A 21,793-nucleotide genomic window follows, 5' to 3' on the forward strand; every position below is an offset into this window, starting at 1 on the left:
GCCTGGGTATCTCAGCGAGTATTGACGCTGACTATCACACCTGGAGTCGTGAGTTTGAATCCAGGGTGTGCTGAGTGACTCCAGTCAGGTCTCCTAAGCAACCAAATTGGCCCGGTTGCTAGGGAGGGTAGAGTCACATGGGGTAACCTCCTCGTGGTCGCGATTAGTGGTTCTCGCTCTCGGTGGGGCACGTGGTGAGTTGTGTGTGGATGCCGCGGAGAATAGCGTGAAGCCTCCACACACGCTACGTCTCCGTGGTAACGCGCTCAACAAGTCACGTGATAAGATGCGTGGATTGACGGTCTCAGACGCGGAGGCAACTGAAATTCATCCTCCGCCACCTGGATTGTGGCGAGTCACTACGCCACCACGAGGACTTAGAGCACATTGGGAATTGGGCATTCCAAATTGGGGAGAAAAAGGGGAGAAAATTAAAAAAATTTAAATAGTGACAGTGTGCAGAAAGCTTACATATAGCCAGTTATGACAGCGACCCTGATTAAAGGTGAAATGATCGGTATCGGTCAATCAAGTGACAAGAAGCTCGTGATCGGTACTAGCTGTAAAAATCCTTAATTTTAGCGTTTTTAAATTGTACAAATTCCATGTATTCCATCAATAAATATGATGTCTTGAAATTTCATATATTACATATACAGTATGCTGTATACAGTGCTCGACATTAACGCTTGTCCGGGTAAAAGCTCAGTAACGAATGTTAACTCTATAGCGGGGATTAAGCACAATTTTGAGTGTAAGTGCGAGCAGTGGGGAAGCGCATATTTACTGAACTATAGATTTTACATATATAAACTGGTATAAACCTGTTAATTGGACATGCGAATGGTGTTGTACCAGGGGCGGACTGGCCATCATGAGAACCGGGACTTTTCCCGGTGGGCCGGCCGCAAAAAGCTGAAATGGGCCGCCGCGTTAAGCAGAACGGGCCACAAAACGGCGCCACGATATGCCGAAGGGGGCAGCGATATGCAGAAAAGGACAGCGACACCCCCAACTCAACAACTTTTGGGCCAGTATGTATGTAAAATCCCGGGCCGATTTCTCTTCCCAATCCACTCCTGTGTTGTACCACGTCTCTATATGCCAGCGATGCGATAAAACTATTGCTCCTGTTTATAATCAACAATGCTGTCTTCATCGCAAGCGCGCGATGCTAGAGCCATGAGTTCGAATCCAGGATGTGCCGAGTAACTCCAGCCAGGTCTCCTAAACCAGGGGTTTTCAAACTGGGTCTGGGGACCCCCAGGGGGGTGCTAGGGGGTCCACAAAAAATTTCATAGAAAAAAGTGTAAAAATGTTGACATTATTTCACATGATATCTGTTTCATTCTGAAATCGTTAGATTAATCACAAATATTATTTTTTTCATATTGACAGCCATAGCAAGAAATAAAATACTACTTTAAACTGGTATATACAGTAAATCATATATTATAATAATAAATCTTATTTGTAAGAAATGAGGGTTGTAATGCACTATTCTCTGTAAAGCTGCTTTGAAATTTGATTTTGTTTTTAATACTTATTAATTTATATAGTGCTTTTCACAAATAGTATATAATTTAATATTAATTACAATTATAATTTTGAAATAATCGTTTTTTTTTTCATTTACTTGAATTTAAAATATTTCTCTTTGGGTTTATACATCTAAAATTACTCTGATACACTGTCAACTTAATAAAAATGAATTATTTTTCAGTTCATATTTTAACAAATTATTTGGGCTTCAGTACAATATAAAAGCCAATTATTAAATTTTTGCAAACAAAAAATCGACATAATATCATGTTTACTAGTTTTATCACACAGGGGGTCCCTCGCAAGGGGATCAACAAATTTGGGGGTCCTTGGCACAAAAAAGTTTGAAAACCCCTGTCCTAAGCAACCAAATTTGCCCGGTTGCTAGGGAGGGTAGAGTCACATGGGGTAACCTCCTCGTGGTCGTGATTAGTGGTTCTCGCTCTCAATGGGGCGTGTGGTGAGTTGTGTGTGGATCGTGGAGAGTAGCATGAGCCTCCACATGCTGTGAGTCTCCGCGGTGTCATGCACAACGAGTCACGTGATAAGATGCGCGGATTGACGGTCTCGGAAGCGGAGGCAACTGAGACTTGTCCTCCGCCACCCGGATTGAGGTGAGTAACTGCACCACCACAAGGACCGACTAAGTAGTGGGAATTGGGCATTCCAAATTGGGAGAAAAAGGGGATAAAAAAAAAAAAAAGACATGATTTACCCAAAAATGAAAATTTGGTAACGCTTTACAAAATGATTCCATTTGTTAACTACATCAGTTAACATGAACTAAAAATAATCATCACTGGAATTTGGAATGCCCAATTCCCAGTGCACTTTAAGTCCTTGTGGTGGCGTAGTGATTCGCCTCAATCTGGGTGGCGGAGGATGAATCCCAGTTGCCTCCGTGTCTCAGACCGTCAATCTGCGCATCTTATCACGTGGCTTGTTGAGCGCCTTGCCACGGAGACATAGCGCGTGTGGAGGCTTCACGCCATCCACCGCGGCATCTGTGCTCAACTTATCACGCGCCCCACTGAGAACGAACCACATTATAGCGACCACGAGGAGGTCACCCTATGTGACTCTACCCTCCCTAGCAACCGGGCCAATTTGGTTGCTTAGGAGACCTGGCTGGAGTCACTCAGCACGCCCTGGGATTCGAACTAGCGAACTCCAGGGGTGGTAGCCAGCGTCTTTTACCACTGAGCTACCCAGGCCTCTAAACATATACAACCCAGTTGTATGTGTTAACATTACTTCATGCACTATGAACTATCAATAAACAATTGGATTTTTTTTAGTAACTAACATTAACTAAGATTGATAAATGCTGTAAAATATTTGTCATTGTTAGTCCATGATAATTAATGCTTTATCTAATGTTAATAAACCTTATTGTAAAGTGTTACCAAAAATTCTGTCATCATTACTCGCCTTCATGTTGTTCTAAACCTGTCTGACGTTCTATCTTCCGTGGAACTCAAAAGGAGACGTTAGGGAGTTGGTTTCAGTCTCGGTTCACTTTTATTTTATGGAAGAAACATCCAGACATCACAGATGTTTAATTTGACATTCTTCATGAACTCGTCTGCTCATCTGCATTAATATCTGTTCAAATCATCATTAAAAATGTCTGATGATTGTTCACAAATGTCTGTGTGATTAGTTACACACCCAGTGAGTGATGTCACATGATTAGGTGTGGTTGACTGTCAACACTTTACTGTAGCCATACGGTTCTCTCCACGAGTCAATAGAGGAGCGTGACGGGTGTGGCGGCCAATGTGAAGGGCAGTCAGTGTGCTCTGTTGCATACTGCACATTCTGTCAGATGTAGTAGGTCATTCATGTTTTCCATGCATGAATATAAGCACATACTGTGCGTTGTGTATACATAGTAGACGTCTATTATAGATAACACAACAGATCTACTGTCTCTTGTTCGTGTCCGCCCGTCTCAGAATGTTGATATGTGTTTAATTGAATGCTGCAGTATCTGAATACTTCTCTCATGTTGATTTGCAGATTCAGGCACAGAAGGTCCGATTGGCCAGAACTCAGGGCCCGTATTACAGCGGATCTCTGCCCAACGTCAACCAGATTGGCAGGAACACATCTGATCTGCAGGTGTGTGTGTGTTTGTGTGTCATCAGGAGTGTAATGTGTCTCTAGACGCTGCTTTATCAACAACAGCTCATTACGCCTCCTTATGGGTCCATATATGTGTGTGTTTGTATGTGCTGTGGGGCTGGATCTGACACCCCTGTGTGTGTGTGTTTGTTCTCTCAGGGCTCGTTTCAGTCTCCTCTGGACTCCAGTTACTCCACACGGCATCATGGTCTGGTGGAGAGAGTTCACAGAGACAGACGCTTCATCTCTCCCAGCAGGCCTTACAGGAGACAAGTATCCTTCCTGTTTGAAAACACCCCACCTGTGTCATGTTTAAGGGGCTTTTACTGCTAAAAATAATTTTCTTACAGAGCATTTTTGTCTTGTTTGCCAGTAAATATACACCAATCAGCCACAACATTAAAACCACCTGCCTAATGTTGTGTAGGTCCCCCTCGTGCCGCCACAACAGCGCCAACCCGCATCTCAGAGATGATATTCTTCTCAGCACAATTGTACAGAGTGGTTATCTGAGTTACCGTAGACTTTCTGTCAGTTCAAACCAGTCTGATCATTCTCTGTTGACCTCTCTCATCAACAAGGTGTTTCCATCCACAGAACTGCCGCTCACTGGATGTTTTTTGTTTTTGGCACCATTCTGAGTAAATTCTAGAGACTGTTGTGTGTGAAAATCCCAGAAATACTCAAACCAGCCCATCTGACACCAACAATCATGCCACGCTCCAAATCACTGAGATCACATTTTTTCCCCATTCCGATGGTTGATGTGAACATTAACTGAAGCTCCTGACCCGTATATGCATGATTTTATGCACTGCACTGCTGCCACACGATTGGCTGATTAGATGATCACATGGATGATTGTTGGTGTCAGACGGGCTGGTTTGAGTATTTCTGTAACTGCAAATAATAAGGAAGCAGGTCATGTACTGTATGTATATTTTGTCTTTACTGCACTCGCAGAAGTAAAACCAAGTGAAAAAATACACTTATATTTAAGATACATTCTCTTAAAGTCTAAATATCTTATATGTTGCTTCTCAAGTAAATGTATCTTTGTTTTAAGGATTTTTAGACAATTTTAAATGGGAAACAAGACAAAAACACTTGATAACAAGAGGATTTTTTGCAGTGAATTTTTTGCTGAATTAAACTTAATAAAAAGTATTTTTTCCCTTTAATTCAGTGAATGTCATTTAGAAGTATTTTTAAAAGATGATTTTGTCCTCTTTATTGTTAGTAAGCACGTTTAATACAACCTTTTAAGTCGGAGCACAAGCTGAATAATCAGTTAAGAGCTAATGATTAATCTGTGCAATAATCGCCCGAATAGTCGAATAATCGTTAGATTAGTTGATTATCAAAATACTCATTAGTTGCAGCCCTACTTAAAATTCGTAAAACAAGATAAATGAACTTGAGAAGCAAAATGACATGAGATATTTTGTCTCGTTCACAATTTAGTAACGTTCATTACCAAAAAAAAAAAAGATTTGCCAATGGGTACGAAAAAAAAATTATTCAAATTTCTTTGAAAACGAGAAAGGGACAGTTCACCCAAAATGAAAATTCTCTCATCATTTACTCACCCTCATGTCATCCCAGATGTGTATGACTTTCTTTCTTCTGCAGAACACAAATGAAGATTTTTAGGAGAATATTTCAGCTCTGTAGGTCCATACAATGCAAGTGAATGGTGACCAGAACTTTGAAGCTCCAAAAAGTACATAAAGGCAGCATAAAAGTAATCCATAAGACTCCAGTGGTTTAATCCATGTCTTCAGAAGTGATATGATAGGTGTGGGTGAGAAACAGACCAATATTTGAGTTCTTTTTTACTATAAATCTCCACGTTTGACCAGCCCTGACCAGTAGGTGGCTAAATGTGACAGTGAAAGTCACTTCCACACCAGAATGTGGAAGTGAAAGTGAAAGTAAGTGTAGATTTATAGTAAAAAAGCACTTAAATATTGATCTGTTTCTCACCCACATCTCTCATATCTCTTCAGAAGACATGGATTAAACCACTGGAGTCTTATGGTTACGTTTATGCTGCCTTTATGTGCTTTTTTTGAGCTTCAAAGTTCTGGTCACCATTCACTTGCATTGTATGGACCTACAGAGCTGAAATATTCTTCTAAAAATCTTCATTTGTGTTCTGCAGAAGAAAGAAAGTCATACACATCTGGGATGGCATGAAGGTGAATAAATGATGAGAGAATTTATTTTTGGGTGAACTGTCCCTTTAACTGATCAGAATAAAAAGGATTCCAAAAACCTGAATCATTCAGATATCAAAACTAGAAATCATTTAAAGTCATCATGAAATCAAAATCAACCTTGTTTACTTTCTTAATACTTAATACCTTGTTTACTTTCTTAATATTTGGATATTAAGTCTTTCTTGTTTAATTTCTTATTATGCCTTGTGTTATTGTGCATAATAAGTGCACATTATTCTAAAAAAGAAAATAAATAATGATAGATAACATCAAGTCCTGCCCTAGATTTTGTTTTTCTTGTTTCACATTTAGAAATACTGTATGTCACATTACGTAAGTCAAATGTTGGCGTTCACGTTGTGTTCAGTATTTTGCAGAAGTTACTGTCTTTGTAGATGCTGTTCACACCCTTGACCTCTGACCTCAGACAGACAGCTCTCACAGCAGCTCTGTGTATCTGTCCCCGCCCCCTGACCCCAGCTGGAGAAGGTAATGCACTCATTGGTTCTGACTCGCTTGGAAATAACGCTTGCTGTTGTGTGTGTGTGTCTGTGTGTGTGTGTGTGTGTGTGTGTGTGACGGCATGAACAAACACTTAAAAGGCTCTTCTTCCTCCATCTGCTCTTCTCACTATTGACTCTCTTCTTTATTTCTCTCTGGGCTTTTCTGTTGTTCTGTTCTGGTTGGGACACCCTAAATAGATCTTCAGTGTGATTCGTAACCTCATCTTCTTGGACTAATCGTTATATTCTGAGCAACGAGCAGCTGGTGATTTCTGCCTGCAGTCTGGAAATGTTCTGCTTTACCGACTGAAGATTATCAAACAGGAAACATCTGAAAGCATTAAGAACGAGATCAGCACTCTTCTAAAATACACAAACACACTGTAGAGAGTTCATGTCTATTAGGGGTGTTTATATACAAGAGAAAGCTCTGACAGAGTGTGTGGCGGATTGTAGAGTTGGGATACTCGAGTTTGGAATTACTTGTCACGGACTCGGAGTCCAGCTGAGTCAACTGGTAAAATTGCATGTGGCATTTGTGCAGCCAAGACGGTGCTCGCATTGCGGTTTCATCGTGGTTAAAATGTACATTGAGTCAAGTCACCCATATCATGTCTCTCACAGTTTACTAAAAACAGCATATCGAAATAAAAATGCATAAAAATAGTATTAATATTGGATATTAAGTCTTTTTAGGCGTAATGTATCTACACATCTGTAGTCTCTTGTGGTCCACGCGATGTTGTCACTGGTCCATAATAGCTTGATGAAGTAACTGTGTAACTTGTTAAATAGTCTGGGGGAAAAAAGTGTTATTGCTAAAGCAGACAGCAACTCTAAACAGATAAACAACACCTATTTATTATTGACTATTTTCAAAGCATTGACGAGCTAATTAAAATACATTCTTTTACAGCATTTGTCCACCATTCACCATTCAACCATGCACAATAAAATATTAGGATATTAGGAAATGTTTTGTTTATAATTTAATTATAGACTATAAAATAAATGTGTTATTCGATGACAGAGTTTGTGTATGAGTTAAACTTCAGTTTACGAGATGAATTTAGTTGGCTATGACGTTTTTATTTTAAATGTTTATTTTATTTTATTTTTATTGTAAACCACTAAGTAACTTATGCAAGTTTTTTTTTTTTTAGCTTATATCTCTGACACATTTGAAGGACAATTCTGTTACATTTATGACTCAAAATTATTATTCTCTGTGTTTTTGCGGTTACAGAACAGCTCAGTGAAATTTTCTGTGGTTGGTATTTAAAGATTTCAGACTGATTGCAGACCAACGTGGCTGCCGCTCAAGCAAATATCAATTATTATTATATATATATATATATATATATATATATATATATGTTTATATCTTCTGCAGCAGCTGCTGCGATACGCACACGGATGCATCAGGGATTTAAACACACGAGCAGCACGCAGAACAGCCCTGTATTGTGCAGTTTCCCGCAAATTAACTAGAAAATCATGTCCGTGATGACATGGCCCTAATATTATCAGTGCACTTTTCCAGTGTTTTCGAATGTAGCATGTGCAATCAAATCGTGAGACGTAACTTTTCAGCAAGTGCTAATTATTACTGTGTTGACTCATTTGTACAGTATGTATTTTCCCAAATCAGTCGGCAGATGAAGTAGAAATAAAAAATAAATTAACTTTCAAAATAATAATAACTCTGGTTGTAATGACTCACGCAGCTTTCAGTTTCTTTAGTCTGTGTTTGAGAGGAGGGAAAAAGCAACAAATAATTGAAATGTCAGCAGAACGCAATAAGAGGAGTGTTGAAGGACAGTTTTGTCTTCATACATCTAAAACATATACTTTCATTCTGAAACCACTTTGAAGTCTGTTCAGCAGGATATTAACCATAAAATGAATATATGAAATGCAACAGAGGTATTTTTGTTACATTTATATTGGCAAACTGTTTTTCTTAGCTGTGAAGTTTAAAATAAGCTTAAAATATTGATGTTGATTTTATGATTACAGTTTAAATTCAGAGTCATGAACAGATTCATTCGGACTCGACTAAGGTGGACTCGAATCCAGCACTAGCGGACTGTAAACGTAAGATTCGTTTTGAGGGTGTGGAGAGGGTGCCAGTTTTAAATCAGGCAGGAATACAGTGAATTTGTTTCCGAAAGCCCAACTGAACTCGACTCTTGTCATTGGTCAACGGTTGCATACTTCAGAGAGCGTTGCAGGAAAAGTTAAAGAGCACCTGTTATGGTTTTTCAAATATGACCTTTCATGTAGTGTGTTATATAGCTGTTTGTGAATGTAAAAAAGTCTGCAAAGTTTCAAAAATCAAAGTGCAGGACAAATGGAGTTATTGACTCCCAAAAGAAAGAACCGATTCTGAACACCTGAAACGAGTCGTTAGTGATTCCAGACTTACTTCCTGTACTAACCTACGTAATTCGGTAACAAAAAACCCGCCTCTGGTCTTCATTGGCTGCTCGCGAACAGCTTTGACCCGCCCTCAAACACTACACTAAGCGGTAGACCAATCACAACAGACTGGGACATCTGACCAATCACAGCAGAGTATGCTCTCTGAAAGGAGGAGTTTAGAATGAATCCTTTAGAACGGATCATTGAGTCGTTTTTGACACTGGGGAAAAAAGGTAATGCTGCAATTTAAATTATGAGCAAATTAAAGTGTTTTTTTGACCTTGGATGCATGTAAATCTATTGTATGAGACCTTTAAAACAAAATTAGGCACGTTTAAAAACCATAGTAGATGCTCTTTAACATTTTCATGACAGAGCATCACTTCACACAAACCCTTGTGTTGTCCCTCTACGTCCTCAATGCCCCATCGCCATCGAAATCAATAGATTCACTGTAAGGCTGTCAAATAAAAATCTGAATATTTCATCGAATTTCAGTAAGAAAAAAGTACATATGAATGCAAAAATGAGCATTAGAATTTTGGATGTGTGCCAAGCCGATTGCATTCTTGGATGCAGCACAACTAATAAAACAGAACTCAGATGTCTCGAGATGCTTTTAAAAGGTTAAATTATCTTTTAAATGAACGCAACATCTAATAAAATGCACAAAATCCTGAAAAAAATAGCGAGATGCAGCGCAACAGTCAAAGTTGTCCGTGTAGTGTACGCGTTCAGAGTGAATGGCCCCTTGGGTGGAGGTCTTTGGCCATTGTTTCTTGCTCTCGTATCAGCGTCTTTCTGTATAAGCATTAGGCATGTACACACGACTGTATTTTTTTTTTATCCCCTTTTTCTTCCCCAATCTGGAATGCCCAATTCCCACTACTTAGTCGGTCCTTGTGGTGGTGCAGTTACTCACCTCAATCCGGGTGGTGGAGGACAAGTCTCAGTTTCCTCCGCTTCTGAGACTGTCAATCTGTGCATCTTATCACGTGACTCGTTGTGCATGACACCGCGGAGACTCACAGCATGTGGAGGCTCATGCTACTCTCCACGATCCACACACAACTTACCACACGCCCCATTGAGAGCGAGAACCACTAATCACGACCACGAGGAGGTTACCCCATGTGACTCTACCCTTCCTAGCAACCAGGCCAATTTGGTTGCTTAGGAGACCTGACTGGAGTCACTCAGCACACTCCAGGTGTGGTAGTCAGTGTCAATACTCGCTGAGATACCCAGGCCCCTATACGACTGTATTTAATGAAAAACACTGTGGTTCCCCTGTATTTTGAAGCTTTAGGGTGTGTTCACACTTGTAGTTTGGTTCTTTTGGTCCGGACCAAAAAAGAAAATGATACATTTAGTCCTGGTTCGCTTAGCATTCACACTGGCATTTTTAACACCGAACCTAAAGACGCAAAACAAAAGGCGTAAGGATAAGATCACAACCTGATTGGACAGCTTTTATGATGTATATTTCTGCTGGGCTAAATGTGCTCGTTGGACCCACTTTCCCTTAACCTATCACTGAACATTTTGAATGTTGAAACCACTTGAGCATTTTTGTGCATTTTTTCCCAGTATACTGGAAATATGCTCGTCGGACCAAATGTTACTAAGGAACTTTACCTCCCCATTGCTCCATGTTTGCCCTCTGCTCATTTTGTTTTGCATACACCGCTCTTACCGCTCTACCTATGTTATCAAATCACATGATTTTTAGGGTTGCATCTTGTGACATCACATCCTGTTATTGGTCCGTTTAGACGTCTTTGGTCCATGCTGCGTTCATATATCAGTCGAACTGCACCAGAGTCCGTTTGGAAGCGGATCGAGACCCACTATTCAGGAGGTCTTGTTCCGCTTGTTTGGTGCGCACAAGGTTCGGATGGCAGCGTTCACACTTGTTCAAATGAACCGCACCTACAGAGCAATCGCACCAGAGTTCGATTTAATCAAACCAAACCTGCCAAGTGTGAACACACCCTTAGTCTTTGATAGTACTATGGCACCGGTATAGGTATTGTGCAACACTAAGTTTACATAGAAGTGTTTCTTTCCTCGTTTGGCTTTTTTACTTAAGACTTGAGAATATGAACTGGCTAAATCTTTTGGGCTCATCATTTTATGCATTGTTGTTAACAGCCAGATCTCTGCAGTAATCGCTATTACATGCTGCTAATTGGTTTATATCGATTCATTGCATCCTCTTGTGGACTTACAAGACCACGTCGATTTAAATATCAGATGTGTTGCAGCTACATTTTCCCCTATCTGAAGTAATGTTTTTAAAATTTGAAAATTTGAATTGTTAGTTAGTCTTGTAGTGTTTAACCTCTATCAGCTCAACTCTTCTTACGATCAGCTCTTTTCTTTGTTCTTTAAATCTTTCCTTCGCTGTTCTGGTTCTTTCGCACACCTCTCCTGCACGTCTCTTTAGTTCTGACGTGGTTCTGAAAATAACAGACGTTTTTCTGTCAATCATGAAGGAACTGGAACAGTAATTTTCCCATGGACAAGAGCCAGATATTCCATCAGCTGCCAACCACAGCGCTCAACAGGTGATCTCTCTGTCTGTCTCTCTCCATCAGGGGCTCTGTTCAGAGTTGGGTTCTGAAGTTTTACAACAATACTGGAGCCGAAAGATTTTTTGTTATGCTCAGTTCCTCAATAGTACTTGAGTGAATCTACGGTTTAAATGAATCTGATGAGAGAAATAAGAAAGACTGACTCGCAATGTTTTAATTGTGTTCAGGTCTGGGCTTTGTGTGGGACAGTCACTATCCTCCACATCAGACTCATCAAATCATTTCTATATGAATCTTACTGCGTGCACAGGGGCATTGTCATGCTATCAGTACAGATTCCTCGATTTGATTTGATTCCGATTCACAAGTTCACGATTCGATTCCTATTTTGGTTTGATTTTGCTTATGAAAACAGTTTGACGATTCTCAATTTCGATACCACAACAAAATACTATGTTTCAAGTTATCAAGTAATTATTCAAGACAAGTAAATGTTACATTACATAAATAAAGTCAGAACATAGAAACAAATTACAAGCAATAGAACAAAAAATATAATTGGACAAAGATACTGTACAAATGAAGAAAACCGAGCTTGACTTTTTTAACAGCAGTATTTAGTATTCAAGAAATGTAAAAGAAAAGTCATTTAAAGCTATTTAAATTACTGGTCTTCACTTGATGATTTTAATACATTAAAGGGGTCATGACGTGAGGAATACAATTTTCCTTGATGTTTTAACATATAGTGCATCCGGAAAGTATTCACAGCGCTTCACTTTTTCCACATTTTGTTATGTTACAGCCTTATTCCAAAATGGATTCAATTCATTAATTTCCTCAAAATTCTACAAACAATACCCCATAATGACAACGTGAAAGAAGTTTGTTTGAAATCTTTGCAAATTTATTAAAAATAAAAAATGAAAAAAATCACGTACATATGTATTCTCAGCCTTTGCTCAATACTTTGTTGAAGCACCTTTGGCACCAATTACAGCCTCAAGTCTTTTTGAGTATGATGCTACAAGCTTGGCACACCTATTTTTGGGCAGTTTCTCCCATTATTCTTTGCAGGACCTCTCAAGCTCCATCAGGTTGGATGTGGAGCGTCGGTGCACAGCCATTTTCAGATCTCTCCAGAGATGTTCAATCGGGTTCAAGTCTGGGCTCTGGCTGGGCCACTCAAGGACATTCACAGAGTTGTCCCGGAGCCACTCCTTTGTTATCTTGGCTGTGTGCTTAGGGTCGTTGTCCTGTTGGAAGATGAACCTTCACCCCAGTCTGAGGTCCAGAGCGCTCTGGAGCAGGTTTTCATCAAGGATGTCTCTGTACATTGCTGCATTCATCTTTCCCTCGATCCTGACTAGTCTCCCAGTTCCTGCCGCTGAAAAACATCCCCACAGCATGATGCTGCCACCACCATACTTCACTGTAGGGATGGTATTAGCCAGGTGATGAGCGGTGCCTGGTTTCCTCCAGACATGACGCTTGCCATTCAGGCCAAAGAGTTCAGTCTTTGTTTCTCATGGTCTGAGAGTCCTTCAGGTGCCTTTTGGCAAACTCCAGGCGGGCTGTCATGTGCCTTTTACTGAGGAGTGGCTTCCGTCTGGCCACTCTACCATACAGGCCTGATTGGTGGAGTGCTGCAGAGATGGTTGTTCTTCTGGAAGGTTCTCCTCTCTCCACAGAGAAACGCTGGAGCTCTGTCAGAGTGACCATCGGGACCAAGGGACCAAGGCCCTTCTCCCCCGATCGCTCAGTTTGGCCGGGCGGCCAGCTCTAGGAAGAGTCCTGGTGGTTCCAAACTTCTTCCATTTACAGATGATGGAGGCCACTGTGCTCATTGGGACCTTCAGTGCTGCAGAAATGTTTCTGTACCCTTCCCCACATCTGTGCCTCGATACAATCCTGTCTCGGAGGTCTACAGACAGTTCCTTGGACTTCATGGCTTGGTTTGTGCTCTGACATGCACTGTTAACTGTGAGACCTTATATAGACAGGTGTGTGCCTTTCCAAATCATGTCCAATCAACTGAATTTACCACAGGTGGACTCCAATCAAGTTGTAGAAACATCTCAAGGATGATCAGTGGAAACAGGATGCACCTGAGCTCAATTTTGAGTGTCATGGCAAAGGCTGTGAATACTTATGTACATGTGATTTTTTTTTTTTTTTTTTTTTTTTTCATTTTTTTTTATATAAATTTGCAAAGATTTCAAACAAACTTCTTTCACGTTGTCATTATGGGGTATTGTTTGAAGAATTTTGAGGAAAATAATGAATTTAATCAATTTTGGAATAAGGTTGTAACATAACAAAATGTGGAAAAAGTGAAGCGCTGTGAATACTTTCCAGATGCACTGTATAAGAGTTCACTGTACTATATAAACACACTGAAAGTTTCAGAACTTAAAACGTATTCCTCAGGGGGCCTGGGTAGCTCAGCGAGTATTGATGCTGACTATCACACCTGGAGTCACGAGTTTGAATCCAGGGTGTGCTGAGTGACTCCAGCCAGGTCTCCTAAGCAACCAAATTGGCCCGGTTGCTAGGGAGGGTAGAGTCACATGGGGTAACCTCTTGTGGTCTCTATAATGTGGTTCTCGCTCTTGGTGGGGCGTGTGGTGAGTTGTGCGTTGATGCTGCGGAGAATAGCGTGAAGCCTCCACACGTGCTACGTCTCCGCGGTAACGCGCTCAACAAGCCACGTGATAAGATGCACGGATTGACGGTCTCAGACGCGGAGGCAACTGAGCTTCATCCTCCGCCACCCGGACTGAGGCGAGTCACTACGCCACCACGAGGACTTAGAGCACATTGGGAATTGGGCATTCCAAATTGGGGAGAAAAAAAAATGATACGACTCGTTCTCTACTTCCTCCACATTGTGATGTCACACTGTGGTAGAGATTTGCATCTGACCACCTCTACAACAACACATCAATGCCTACTTTACCTTTAATCAATTCTGTAGGTGAGCAGTGAGATGACAGGTCAGTCAAGAGCAGAGAGCCAATCAGAATAGTGGGCGTGTACTGTCAAGTCTTAAAGGAGAAGCAGCACCAAAACAGGCCGTTTCTGACAGAGGGTGGTGGAAAATTACAAATATATGATCTCTCTTTTTTTCTTTCTTTTTGCCCCAGTTGAAAACACACAATTCTAGATTGTCACTGTATGGTGTAGCATTAAGATTCGTCTTCACTGGAATTACAGAAACCTGTTAATAGGAAGTGGGTATCCATATGCTGATGATCATGTAGTGTATTTATGTTTTCATGTATTTTCAAATGCTTTCTCGCTTTCTGTCTGTCTGCAGAACTAACTCAGATTCTGCGCTGCACACCAGTGTGATGAATCCACCCGCTGCAGACCCTTTCAGTGCGGGACACACACTCCCTCCACAGAACAGAAGCGGCAGTCAGTGTCTCCATCACACACACGCACACACACACACACACACATTTGATGACTTTCCATTGACTTGTATTGTTTTATACTGAGCTAGTTATATTTTTTTATCCCCTAACCCACACTAACATTTTTACATTTCCATTTAAACAACATTTAGTATGTTTATTCATTTGAATTGCAAGCACTGGTGCAGGGTTCTGATTACGGCTCATATTGAAATTGATGATGATGTAAAATATCGTGAATATCCCGATGATTTTTATGCGCTTTTTATTTTGCCACGTTTTCTAAAAAAGAGCACGTCATTAGACTAACTTCAAGGCCTTTAGGGCTGCACAATGCAATCAAAATAACATTAGAATCGGGATATTGTCATATTTGACCATTAAACCACAAAAAGCTGCGGTTTAATTAATTGAATACATGATGTGTGCTCTTTAAGACGGTCACACACCGGACGAGAAGCGCCATGGCGCGTCACGGCTAGGACACGGCACAGGTATCAAACACAGGGCACGTGCGTTTCAGGTTGCAGACAGCACACACAAAAGTTACCAAGGTTTTTCCCTTGTTCAAGAATGAAGAATGCTAAAGTAAACAATCTATGTCCTTTGATAATGATTTGGGTTGAATTTAATGGTAAATATGTGAGTTGCGCTCCATGGCACGGCAGAAATTTGAGCAGCGTCCAGAGTTGTAGTTGGGCGGCAACGACAGAAGCCCAGTGGCGATGGCGGTGTGCGTACCTTCATTGAAAACAGTTGCTTTGAATTTTAGAACATGCCATGTTGTCCACCAGATGCGTCCGGTGTGCGGCCCCCTTTAGAGTGAGCGGGGGACACGCTGGTTATTTCATTACACACTGTTTTCAGCGCTCTTAAGGCAAAGTGCAGCAGGTTCACATATTTGCGCGATTCCAAACATTTGTAACCACTTTAAGTTATCATTGAAACCTTTAAATTAATTACAGTATCACAGAGAAGGCATTGTGCAATAACTGTCTAATACACACTGACTTCACTCCAGGTTAAGGTGAAGCCAAAAATACAGTATATTACTATTAAATTACTATTATATACAACATAAATACATTACTGTTGTATAAAACATATCTAATCCTCAAAGTATTAGTAATAATTTATTATTATATTATAATAATACATTTGTCTGGGTCCCACAGTAATATTTCTGTATTATAATAATATTCTAAAAATATAATAATATTTTTAAAAAAAGAGAGTGAAACACCTTGTTCATTCACAAAAATTTTTTTATATATATATATATATAAAACCTGTATATTTTAGGTAAATAATGCTTTTTATTACAGTGTTTTATATTAGTCCATGTAAATGAAAATGATAAAATGTAATTTTGTGTGTTTGTTTAGTGAAAAGCTGGAAAACATGTTTTCATTATGCATTAAACATTTTAAATCTCTTCGGCTACAATGGCTGTTTGGATGAAATGATAGATCCTCTGATGAAAAAAATAACTTATAAGCGATTTGAAGGCAAATATATAAATATCGAGATATATTGTATATGGATTTTGGTCAATAGGCTGAAAAATATCGAGATTTTGTAGCCATAAAGTTGAAGTTTAAATACACATCAGCCAAATCCATTTAAACTCAGTTTTTCAATTCCTGACATTTAATCATAGAAAACATTCCCAGTCTTAGGTCAGTTAGGATCACTACTTTATTTGAAGAATGTGAAATGTCAGAATAATAGTAGAGAGAATGATTTATTTCAGCTTTTATTTCTTTCATCACATTCCCAGTGGGTCAGAAGTTTATATACACTTTGTTAGTATTTGAATTGTTTATCTTGGGTCAAATGTTTTGGGTATCCTTCCACAAGCTTCTCACAATAAGTTGCTGGAATTTTGTCCCATTCCTCCAGACAGAACTGGTGTAACTGAGTCAGGTTTGTAGGCCTCCGTGCTCGCACACGCTTTTTCAGTTCTGCCCATCAGATTGAGGTCAGGGCTTTGTGATGGCCACTCCAATACCTTGACTTTGTTGTCCTTAAGCCATTTTGCCACAACTTTGGAGGTATGCTTGGGGTCACTGTCCATTTGGAAGACCCATTTGCGACCAAGCTTTAACTCCCTGTCTGATGTCTTGAGATGTTGCTTCAATATATCCAAATAATTTTCCTTCCTCATGATACCATCTATTTTGTGAAGTGCACCAGTCCCTCCTGCAGCAAAGCAGCCCCACAACATGATGCTGCCACCCCCATGCTTCACGGTTGGGATGGTGTTCTTCGGCTTGCAAGCCTCACCCTTTTTCCTCCAAACATAACGATGGTCATTATGGCCAAACAGTTCAATTTCTGTTTCATCAGACCAGAGAACATTTCTCTAAAAAATAAGATCTTTGTCCCCATGTGCACTTGCAAACTGTAGACTGGCTTTTTTATGGCGGTTTTGGAGCAGTGGCTTCTTCCCTGCTGAGCAGCCTTTCAGGTTATGTCGATATAGGACTCGTTTTACTGTGGATATAGATACTTGTCTACCTGTTTCCTCCAGCATCTTCACAAGGTCCTTTGCTGTTGTTCTGGGATTGATTTGCACTTTTCACACCAAACTACGTTCATCTCTAGGAGACAGAATGCGTCTCCTTCCTGAGCGGTATGATGGCTGCGTGGTCCCATGGTGTTTATACTTACTTACTATTGTTTGTACAGATGAATGTGGTACCTTCAGGCATTTGGAAATTGCTCCCAAGGATGAACCAGACTTGCGGAGGTCCACAATTTTTTTTCTGAGGTCTTGTCTGATTTCTTTTGATTTTCCCATGATGTCAAGCAAAGAGGCACTGAGTTTGAACCTTAAAATACATCCACAGGTACACCTCCAATTCAGTACACCTCCTATCAGAAGCTAATTGGCTAATTGTCTAAAGGCTTGACATCATTTTCTGGAATTTTCCAAGCTGCTTAAAGGCACAGTTAACTTAGTGTATGTAAACTTCTGACCCACTGGAATTGTGATATCATCAATTAAAAGTGAAACAATCTGTTTGTAAACAATCGCTGGAAAAATTACTCGTGTCATGCACAAAGTAGATGTCCTAAACGACTTGCCAAAACTATAGTTTACTAATATTAAATCTGTGGAGTGGTTAAAATGAGTTTTAATGACTTCAACCTAAGTGTATGTAAACTTCTGACTTCAACTGTATCTCCCAGCCCTAGTTCTGATGAGATTCCGTTTCTCCCGCAGTGTTCTCGTATCCCGTCCCGCCCATCGAGGAGAACAGCCCTGATGATGGACGACTCCTCAAACCCTGGGACTCCAGAAAGGTGCTTACAGATCCCTCATGTTCTGCTGCTGCTGTGTGTGTGTTAGAGCTTGCACAACTTCTACATTTATGAGTCAAGTAGTCAGCGGTCAGTGTTTATCTTACGTAAATGACTCAATACGCTGTGCAGCTTCAGCCGTCTTTACTGTTTCTGGCAAGTCAAGCATTATGTCAACAGAAAAGAGAATGTCTGCACAGCTGAGATAATGCGGCTGAGAAACAGAAGTCTGCAGATTATCATAAACGCAGCGAAACCAGTCCCACTCGCTTATAGTTTTGATTTGATTTAGAGCTTGTAAGTGACTCTCCAGATGAACTCTGGGTTCACTTTATTCTCACTCCTGCATAATAAATTAATTTGGACGGTATGTAAATTTAATGACACCCTGGGATGCAGGGTTTGAACATAAGGAATCTTCCTCCTGCTGCTGTTGTTGTTGTTGTACAGAACAAGTGCAGCTGAAGTCATCCACGACTAGTCCACAGAACTAGTGGATTAGTTAGTGCAACTCCTAGTGTGTGTGTGTTGACTGTGTGTTCACTCATGTCTCATGTTCTCTTTAGTTTCCGCTGCTCTCTTCACGACCAAAGTCCTGTGAGGTGCCTGGAATCACGTGAGTTCAACCGTCCAATCACGCATTTCCCTACTCGCCATCAAACACTCACTCGTCTCTTTCTCCATGTGTCTGCCACTATATGCTCTGATAAACTGTGTGTGTGTGTGTGTGTGTGTGTGTGTGCATGCTTCAGTAATGAGATGACTGTTATTTATTACTCAGACTAACCTCAGCACTCTTCCATAGTCATTTAGCACCACACACACACACACACACACACACACACACACACAAACACACACACACAAACACATGGTTGTTGCGGTTTATTGGCAGGTAGTATTTCTTGTCTAGATGGTTGTTGTCTGTGACGTCACCTTCTCTCTCTCTCTCTCTCTCTCTCTCTCTCTCTCTCTGTTGCTTTACTTTGTATTTCTTCACAATGAAAGCCAGACCACACTGTGACTGAACTATCGCAGTGAATTTCATTGTGAAAATTAGACAATGCACCTATGACCTATTCACACTGGGGACAAAAGTGCGTTGTTGTTGTTTTTTCCTGCAGGTGAACTTTTTCCTTCAACTCTAAAGATATGCATATGCTATTGGGTCACCATAGGTCTGTCACGATTATGATGTTTGGCTGATGATTAATTGTTAAACAATTGTGTAAACCTCACTCCCCTGGCTTCAGGAGGCTTCAGTTGTTTAGCCTCCTTGTTAGCGCGTCCGCCTCTCATGCCGGAGATGCCGGTTCAATTCCCGCTCGGAGCGGGTGGAGTAGGTCTGGTTATAATTGTATTATATTATATCATATTGCATTGCATTATATTATATTATATTATATTGCATTATATTATATCATATTGCATTGCATTATATTATATTGCATTATATTATATCATATTGCATTGCATTATATTATATTGCATTATATCATATTGCATTATATCATATTGCATTATATTATATTGCATTATATTATATTGCATTGCATTATATTATATTGCATTTTATTATATTATATTGCATTATATTATATCATATTGCCTTGCATTATATTATATTGCATTATATCATATTGCATTATATTATATTATATCATATTGCATTACATTATATCATATTGCATTATATTATATTATATCATATTGCATTACATTATATCATATTGCATTATATTATATTATATTATATTGCATTATATTATATCATATTGCATTATATTATATTATATCATATTGCATTATATTATATCATATTGCATTATATTATATTGCATTGTATTATATTATATTGCATTATATCATATTGCATTATATTATATCATATTGCATTACATTATATCATATTGCATTATATTATATTATATTGCATTATATTATATCATATTGCATTATATTGCATTGCATTATATTATATTGCATTATATTATATCATATTGCATTATATTATATTGCATTATATTATATTATATTGCATTATATTATATTGCATATATTATATTATATTGCATTATATTATATCATATTGCATTATATTATATTGCATTATATTATATTGCATATATTATATTATATTGCATTGTATTATATTATATTATATTGCATTATATTATATCATATTGCATTATATTGCATTATATTATATCATATTGCATTATATTATATTGCATTATATTATATTGCATTATATTATATCATATTGCATTATATTGCATTATATTATATTACATTATATTATATTATATTGCATTGTATTATATTATATAGCATTGTATTATATTGCATTATATTATATTGCATTATATTATATCATATTGCATTATATTGCATTATATTATATCATATTGCATTATATTATATTGCATTATATTATATTGCATATATTATATCATATTGCATTATATTGCATTATATTATATTACATTATATTATATGATATTGCATTATATTGCATTATATTATATCATATTGCATTATATTGCATTATATTATATCATATTGCATTATATTATATTGCATTATATTATATTATATTGCATTATATTGCATTATATTATATTGCATATATTATATTATATTGCATTATATCATATTGCATTATATTATATTGCGTTATATTATATCATATTGCATTATATTGCATTATATTATATTGCATATATTATATTATATTGCATTGTATTATATTATATTGCATTATATCATATTGCATTATATTATATTGCATTATATTATATTGCATATATTATATTATATTGCATTGTATTATATTATATTGCATTATATCATATTGCATTATATTATATTGCATTATATTATATTGCGTTATATTATATCATATTGCATTATATTGCATTATATTATATCGTATTGCATTATATTATATTGCATTATATTATATTGCATTATATTATATTTTATATATTATATTATATTGCATTGTATTATATTATATTGCATTATATCATATTGCATTATATTATATCATATTGCATTATATTATATTGCATTGCATTATATCATATTGCATTATATTATATTGCATTATATTACAACATATTGCATTAGATTATATTGCATTATATTATATCATATTGCATTGCATTATATCATATTGCATTATATTGCATTGCATAATATCATATTGCATTATATCATATTGCATTGCATTATATTATATTGCATTATATTATGTTGCATTATATTATATTGCATATATTATATTATATTGCATTGTATTATATTATATTGCATTATATCATATTGCATTATATTATATTGCGTTATATTATATCATATTGCATTATATTGCATTATATTATATCGTATTGCATTATATTATATTGCATATATTATATTATATTGCATTATATTATATTGCATTATATTATATTTTATATATTATATTATATTGCATTATATCATATTGCATTATATTATATTGCGTTATATTATATTGCGTTATATTATATTGCGTTATATTATATCATATTGCATTATATTATATCGTATTGCATTATATTATATTGCATATATTATATTATATTGCATTATATTATATTGCATTATATTATATTTTATATATTATATTATATTGCATTGTATTATATCATATTGCATTATATTATATTGCATTATATTATATTGCA

The 21,793-nt window shown here is 37.8% G+C and overlaps 1 protein-coding gene across 5 annotated transcripts in view; it reads left to right on the forward strand.

The window, feature by feature from the left end:
- The window catches only part of LOC127453103 (CREB-regulated transcription coactivator 2), a 36,762-nt gene that overhangs the window by 2,079 nt on the left and 12,890 nt on the right, over positions 1-21,793 (forward strand). For 4 of the 5 annotated variants that reach the window (XM_051719204.1, XM_051719207.1, XM_051719209.1 and 1 more), the window contains exons 2-8: positions 3,565-3,666; positions 3,829-3,942; positions 6,319-6,380; positions 11,317-11,388; positions 14,675-14,775; positions 18,004-18,083; positions 18,647-18,696. In XM_051719204.1, coding sequence (XP_051575164.1) covers positions 3,565-3,666; positions 3,829-3,942; positions 6,319-6,380; positions 11,317-11,388; positions 14,675-14,775; positions 18,004-18,083; positions 18,647-18,696 — 581 coding nt within the window. The remainder of the gene's footprint in view (positions 1-3,564; positions 3,667-3,828; positions 3,943-6,318; positions 6,381-11,316; positions 11,389-14,674; positions 14,776-18,003; positions 18,084-18,646; positions 18,697-21,793) is intronic. The other variant, XM_051719208.1, reaches the window with a different exon arrangement.

This window comes from Myxocyprinus asiaticus, chromosome 15 (genome assembly GCF_019703515.2).
Source record: "Myxocyprinus asiaticus isolate MX2 ecotype Aquarium Trade chromosome 15, UBuf_Myxa_2, whole genome shotgun sequence".
NCBI lineage: Eukaryota > Metazoa > Chordata > Actinopteri > Cypriniformes > Catostomidae > Myxocyprinus > Myxocyprinus asiaticus.